Source organism: Bombyx mori, chromosome 18 (genome assembly GCF_030269925.1).
Source record: "Bombyx mori chromosome 18, ASM3026992v2".
NCBI lineage: Eukaryota > Metazoa > Arthropoda > Insecta > Lepidoptera > Bombycidae > Bombyx > Bombyx mori.
This window is the reverse complement of record NC_085124.1, coordinates 12030258-12038037: the sequence shown is the minus strand read 5'-3', so window position 1 is coordinate 12038037 and position 7780 is coordinate 12030258. Positions and strand designations below refer to the sequence as shown.

At 39.4% G+C, this 7780-nt stretch overlaps 1 protein-coding gene across 2 annotated transcripts; it reads left to right on the top strand.

Moving 5' to 3' along the window:
- The first annotated feature begins 1277 nt into the window (after positions 1 to 1277).
- On the top strand, positions 1278 to 3932 carry LOC119629873 (uncharacterized). Of its 2 annotated transcripts, none has more exons than XM_038017367.1 (2): positions 1278 to 2827; positions 3413 to 3932. In XM_038017367.1, exons 1-2 carry the CDS (start codon positions 1792 to 1794, stop codon positions 3454 to 3456), a joined length of 1080 nt encoding a protein of 359 aa, XP_037873295.1. In that variant the 5' UTR covers positions 1278 to 1791; the 3' UTR covers positions 3457 to 3932. The 2 variants fall into 2 exon arrangements, with proteins under 2 accessions (XP_037873295.1, XP_062529763.1); XM_062673779.1 differs by having other exon boundaries at positions 1278 to 2972; positions 3030 to 3932.
- Positions 3933 to 7780: the final 3848 nt, after the last annotated feature.

Here is a 7780-nt window from a genome sequence, read left to right as displayed (position 1 = left end):
ATTAGATGCCTTCAGCTCTAATACTAGGGGCAGGCTTAGGGACCCCGGTAACCGTACTCGTCGAACTCGACAAAGAGGTCGACGTGCAACCTAACCCATGCATCAGACCGCTGAGTTTCTCGCCGGATCTTCTCAGCGGGTCGCGATTCCGATCCGGTAGTAGATTCATTCGCGAAACAATTGCTCTTGAGTTGTTAGGTCTCCTTCGGAGGCGCTCGGGCAGTTGTTAGCAAATCCCACCCCTCTTGGCTGAACCTTTGCTCGCCCACCTGTCCTGGTGAAACTGGAAAGGCCTTCGGGCCACCAGTAAACTTTCAATCATAAAAAAAAAAAAAAAAAAAAAAAAAAAAAAAAAAAAAAAAAAAAAAAACAAAAAAAAAAAAAAAAAAAAAAAACAAAAAAAAAAAAAAAAAAAAAGCATTTACTTCTCATAATAACTTTAACGGCCGTCTGGTGTAGCGGTAAGTGACATGGTCACTACACAAGGGGGTCGCGGGTTCGAATCCCGCCAAGGGAAGATATTTGTATGATAAAAATAAATTTCTTTTCCAGGGTTATGGATGTATATTAAATATATGTATGTGTATAATAAAAATCTTATATTTATTTCCGTTATCTGGTACCTGTAACACAAGTTCTTTACGAACTTATCACGGGACCGATTAACGTGGCGTGATTGTTAGTAAATATTTATTATTTATTTATTTATTTATAATGATAATGGATGGCTCTTTGTTCTAAATAGAGCAGAAGTTCGGAAGATCGAAATTTCAGTCTTTGTTTTTTTTATTGCTTAGATGGGGTGGGGTAAATGCGCCACCACCTTGAGATATAAGTTCTAAGGTCTCAGTATAGTTACAACGGCTGCCCCACCCTTCAAACCGAAACGCATTACTGCTTCATGGCAGAAATAGGCAGGGTGGTGGTACCTACCCGCGCGGACTCTCAAGAGGTCCTACCACCAGTAACCACCAGGTCTTTGTTCAATAAGGCTATTCGTTCCTGAAACAATTAATTCGAATCTAAAAATCTGCCTAAAATAACAACGGTAATCCTAACAATGAATTCTGTTTATTACGATTGCCGTTTGTTTGTTCGTGAAAGTTATTGTAGTCTAGTCGCCCGGAAATTCGAAACACAATATGCTTGTAAATTACTCATGTTTATCCGATCATCGAACTTCGACCATTGTCACTGATACCTCAAAATTTTATTAAATTCCTTTGTTTTAAAAAAAATGTTGTACAAAATGTTTTACATATCAATATATATGTCAGAGGAAGCAATGAGTCGAGTTGATTCTTGTTTACATGCTTAATGTTTATTATTATTAGTTTTACGTTGTAATTACTTTTATAATTCCTAATTCTATTTTATCTTGTTTGTTACGTTTTTCTATAACTTTAAAACCTTTCATAAAAATAAACTGTAATAAAAGGTCCCATAACTGTAAATCACGTAGGCAGCGACCAATCAGAGCAGAGCGTCTTGTCTCGAGCGTGGTCGAGGCGCCATCTTCACTTTGGAGAAAGCTTGTATTGTGGTGTGACGCATTTTGTATTTTGTGAGCATAAAAACGTATCGAGTTGGATCGTTGGATAATTTGGATATAGTTAAAGTGAGATTGGTGCACCGAACTCGCTGCTCGGTCTAAACTGTTGTATTCCTACAATATTACCGTGGAATAACAAAATATTGTATAAACTGAATTAAACTACTGATAAAACGGCATCCATTGTGTTTTGTGCTCGCACTTTAACCCCATGACGCCCACTAAGCCCGCAGCCACTAATGGCGATATCGACGAGGAGAGCCTTTTCCCCGACATCAGAAGTGGGATCAGTGCAGGCACAAAACGTGAACGAACAAACGACGGCAAATGATGGGTGGCGTGCGTTATTTGAAGCACAACAAACCAGCATGAAGCTACTCGTGGAGGCTTTGACTAAATCACCGAATCTTGAGGATAAAAACATCACGCTGCCTAAGTTTCAACCGGATGATGCAAACACTGACGCCCGGGCCTGGCTGGCCACGGCGGACATTTGCTTATCGGATCGTGAGATACAGGGAAGTAAATTAATTCTCATTCTTAGTAAGGCTATGAAAGGGTCGGCTGCAATATGGTTTTCTCAAATAGTTTTTCCTAATATAAAATGGGTAGAATTTAAGGAAATTTTTATTTCTCGATTTGTTACGTTAGAAACATGTGCAGCGACGTTATTGAAGATGCTTACTGGTAAACCACAAGAAGGTGAATGTCTTGCTGCATATGCAAGCCGTTTATTTACCTTACTCATGTCACGATGGAGTAATTTACAAAAGGAAGAAATGGTGGTGTCTTTAATACTTGCACACATGGGACAAATTGAGCCACGGTTACAACGCAATATTTTTGCGGAAGAAATAACAACCCGCTGTAAAATGCAACGCGAACTAATGGCTTTTTCTTATCGCAAACGGAGCTACCAAGAGATGACAAAAGCCGTTGCAAGCAATACGCACGATAACAAACTTCCTAAATTAAGTTCTGGTTCCACAAAATGTTACGCTTGTGGAAAGCTTGGCCATAAATCTAATGAATGTTTCAGTCGATCGCATGAAAAACAGCAAACAACTCCGATCTTCGAACACCCTGACACAGCTGAGGGTAAGCGTGCCCCTGTGACTTGCTATAAGTGTGGTGTTGAAGGTCATGTGGCATCGCGGTGCTCAAAAACATGGTCAGTTGCAAGTAATAGTGCACAACCCACCGTCGCACCCAGCGTCGTGAAGCGAGTGAACGTGTGTGGTATGAAGCCTGTCACCGGGATAATTACACAATCTGGTGAGCAGTTCTCATTTTGTTTTGATTCTGGTGCTGACTGTTCCTTAATTAAAGAGAGCGTCTCTCGTAAGCTTGTCGGTACATTACAGCACGCTATTGCTACATTGTGTAACATGTAACTCACAAATTTGGATAGGATGGCGAGGTGGCCATAGGATGGCGTGGTGGCCATAGGATGGCGTGGTGGCCATAGGATGGCGAGGTGGCCATAGGATGGCGAGGTGGCCATAGGATGGCGAGGTGGCCATAGGATGGCGAGGTGGCCATAGGATGGCGAGGTGGCCATAGGATGGCGAGGTGGCCATAGGATGGCGAGGTGGCCATAGGATGGCGAGGTGGCCATAGGATGGCGAGGTGGCCATAGGATGGCGAGGTGGCAATTTTATTGCTATTAGTCTGTTAACGGCGAAGTGGCTGCTTAGATACTATGGAATTAATTTAGAATGTAGCGTGGAATCTATTAGGATTCAGATCAGAATACGAAACGGAAATGGAGTTATTGCATAAAGGATCAAATGTAAGGATCCTATAATGTCCTGGGTCAGGAGTGGCCGAGACGTACAAAAATAGTTTCTTTTTTTGCAGATAGCGATGATGCACGGCCTTCAACATCACACGAGGACGTGTGATATGTCAGGACGGCCGTGTCAGAGGAAGCAATGAGTCGAGTTGATTCTTGTTTACATGCTTAATGTTTATTATTATTAGTTTTACGTTGTAATTACTTTTATAATTCCTAATTCTATTTTATCTTGTTTGTTACGTTTTTCTATAACTTTAAAACCTTTCATAAAAATAAACTGTAATAAAAGGTCCCATAACTGTAAATCACGTAGGCAGCGACCAATCAGAGCAGAGCGTCTTGTCTCGAGCGTGGTCGAGGCGCCATCTTCACTTTGGAGAAAGCTTGTATTGTGGTGTGACGCATTTTGTATTTTGTGAGCATAAAAACGTATCGAGTTGGATCGTTGGATAATTTGGATATAGTTAAAGTGAGATTGGTGCACCGAACTCGCTGCTCGGTCTAAACTGTTGTATTCCTACAATATTACCGTGGAATAACAAAATATTGTATAAACTGAATTAAACTACTGATAAAACGGCATCCATTGTGTTTTGTGCTCGCACTTTAACCCCATGACGCCCACTAAGCCCGCAGCCACTAATGGCGATATCGACGAGGAGAGCCTTTTCCCCGACATATATATATACGTGAAGCAAAAACTTTGAACCCCTTTTCATGAAAATTGCGGAGACGATGGAGTATGAAATTTCTCACACTTATAGAGAATGTAGAGGAGTGCAGAATGCTAATACTTTTTTGGCGTGACAACGTCTTATAATTCGATGGAGCCAGCTGCATACACGAAAAAACTTGAAGTGCAAGCGAGAGCGCGCAACGAGCGACAAAGAGGCACAATCGGCCTCCGCTTTCGGCAGCGCTCGACATCTGTCTCCCTCCTACTTGATTGAGCGATGCATCCGTGTGGACAGCTGCTATACAATAATGCACACGTCCTTACGGATCCATCAGATCCAATAACTCTTGCATTAGATACCTTCAGCTCTAACACTAGGAGCAGGCTGAGGAACCCCGGTAACCGTACTCGTCGAACTCGACAAAGAGGGCGACGTGCAGCCTAACCCATGCATCAGCCCGCTGAGTTTCTCGCCGGATCTTCTCAGTGGGTCGCGATTCCGATCCGGTAGTAGATTCATTCGCGAAGCAACTGCTCTTGAGTTGTTAGGTCTCCTTCGGAGGCGCTCGGGCAGTTGTTAGCAAATCCCACGCCTCCTGGCTGAGCCTTTGCTCGCCCACCTGTCCTGGTGAAGCTGGAAAGGCCTCCGGGCCACCAGTAATCTCTCAATCATAAAAAAAAAAAAAAACAATACTTCATTTACATGTTTTCGTCAAGTATGAAGTTCAGTGAAAAGTGAATGTGGTGTCAATTGTCCATACAAAATATCTATCAAAATCTAAAAAAATAAAATTAAAATTTTGTTTTAAAAAATGAAACCATTCCAACAGTATTTTCTTATGACGTTGTCTCGTTTATCTATCGTCAGTAAACCGACTTTACAGACAACCGATTTTTTTAATTATGCATAAAAAATTAATTGAATTAATAAACAACATTACACACACTACCGCGTATTTGACACACAAAAATATGTACACTCTTTGTTTATTGTCAACCTTTTGTTATTGCTTAAAGTCTGTGGTCAAATTAAGAATAGGTTAATATTGTTTATCTTTATTAATATTTGTCTATAGTGTAGTCTTGGCGAAATCTGTGATTATAGAAGTATAATTATAGTCATTGACAATAGAACCGTAATAATGTTCAAACTTATAATTTCAATTAATTCTAGTCGAATTTAGACTACTGGAGCACTACTAGTTTAGATAAAACTACAACTAAACAAAAGAAAATCCGTTGAAAAATAAAGAAGAAAACGGTACTTAAGTATTATATCTTTAAAAGCGCGCGTCTTTCTCTTTTTATTTTTTCAATATAGCTAAAGCTTAAGAGTCTGTACGCTTGTGACGTCTCCTTTGTGAGACCTATTAAAACCTCCACGAAGCCATAAATTTCTGTCAACCTTTTCTTTTCGCACTTTTCTTTAACATAAAGTATAACTACATATGAGTTATACCATTATTATTAATACCGCGACAATTAAAAATACAAGAAAGCATTAACACAATTAAAAATACATTTCTATTATCATTGTATTATTTTTGTTTTCTAAAAAGGCGATATTTAACCGTAAAAGCAAGTTTTAGTTGAGTATATAAGGAAATCCAAAGAAAAAATTATATTACAGTACAAAACATTATAATTGTTGATTTCCCACCGTCAAAACGCCCTTAGGCAGCGGCTTGGCTCTGCCCCTGGCATTGCTGAAGTCCATGGGCGACGGTAACCACTCACCATCAGGTGGGCCGTATGCTCGTCTGCCTACAAGGGCAATAAAAAAAAAAAAAAAAAAAAAAAAAAAATAGAGGAACCGGCCGTAGCAATACAAGGATTTGCAGGCCACTGGTGCATCGCAGATATATGTATGTATATATTTAGTTATTAAGCTATCCTATATTTTAGAGAGAGAGAGAGAGTATTCTTTATTGTACACCAAAAAACAAATAAACAGTGCGATACATTAAAAACAAAAAAATACAATTGGCGGTCTTATCGCTAAGAGCGATCTCTTCCAGACAACCATAGGTGGACAAGAATCATTTGGAAACGAACTACGCGCGGTGTACCATTCCAGTGAAATACATATACATATATGTACACATACATATACACATACATATCTCCGTAAATATACATACAATTAATACAAAGTATTATAATATAATAATAATTATTAAAATTTAAAAAAAAATCTGAAGCTATTGCCTATCGTCTGCGCTAAGCATCTTACATTGTAATTACTTCTTCATGCTTCCGTGCCTACACTATTTATATTCTCTGATTATTCAAGATGGATTAAACCCCTTTTTTTCTATTTCGTTTTTTCTTTCTATTTAGATGATAATTTTACGTTAAAAAATTTACTTTCCAATCATAGGTGAATTCAAATGCAAACAGAACAATCATACCAATCACTCTGTGTCACAACTGACACAACCTCTGCTCCTAATCGAATAAGTGTAATGCGAGCGAGTGCCTATTTGCGTTGCCGTTTATAGGTGGTAACGACTTGCCCTCATCGAATATTTACAAATTAGGGTTCAACATCCCACAGTATGCTTTTATAGACACACTGCCCACTCCACGATCTATCTGGACATAGTAATCACTGGAGCCCTTAAAGCACACAATAGGACTGACTTTAAATCAAAGTCTAATTTGTATTATTTAAAGTATGTGTATGTATGTTTATTTACCTTAAATTATTGACGGTAGAAGTAGCCAGAATGATATTAGACCAGCGTAGGCTATAATATCTACGGAGGGGGGGGAGTTAATTTCAGAGTTACAAGCATGGTAGTAAAAGTAAAAAATAATGGGAAGTAAAAAACAATTTTGCTCTAGCGGCAATTGGTGCTATTGTAAAAAAGAGATGTAACCAATTTCGCTATGCTCTCCATCTATTCGGCACTCATGGCTGCTTCAAGGTGGTAATGAGCATGACAGTGGTACCTAACTGCGTAAGCTCACAATACGACCCACCACCACTCATTTATAAATGTACCACTTAAAATAGTTTTGGCCTATAACACGTATTTCATTAATAGGCGGAAATATATAAAAACCTCTGATCTAAATTTAATGCAATCAAAACGAAATACATGAAAATTCCATTATCTTGTCCAGTTTAATTCGAAATCTGTTGGACATTTGCATATTTCATTGGTTTTATCTTGATCTTTTTAACACTCGCTTCTAATTTTCGTCGATTTGAAGCATCAGAAGTTTGTGTAATGCTATTGACAGTTATGATATTTTGGTACTGGTGGCTCGAAAACATTTCCAGCTTTACCAGGACAGATGGGGACGAACCGGGGCCAGGAGTACGATTTGGCAGTAGCTGCTCGAGTGCCTCCAATGGATACCTAACAGCTCAAGGACAGCTGGTTCATCAGTGCATTTGTTACCATATCGGAAGCGCGATTCGCTAAGATCCGGCGAGAAACTAAGCTGGCTGATTCGATGTGAAACCAGGTCTATAGGCCACAAGAGCTGCCCCATTCTTCACACTGAAACACAGTACTGCTGCACGACAAATTATAATTTTTGGGGGTGTTTTTATTTTTATTACACGATGTTATTCTTTAACAGTGAAAGTCATTCATGAACATTTCATATAAGTTTTATACAATTAGACAAACGTGCACCTACCTGCGGGATTCGAACACCGGCACATTCGCATCGCTCGGTACGAATGCATCGGGCGTATTATCCTTGAGCCTATGACCTTTTATGACCACATTAAGAAATC

Bases quoted from the DNA above. Each gene is read 5' to 3' on its own strand.
- LOC119629873 (XM_062673779.1), top strand. From the start codon at position 1,792: ATGGCGATATCGACGAGGAGAGCCTTTTCCCCGACATCAGAAGTGGGA.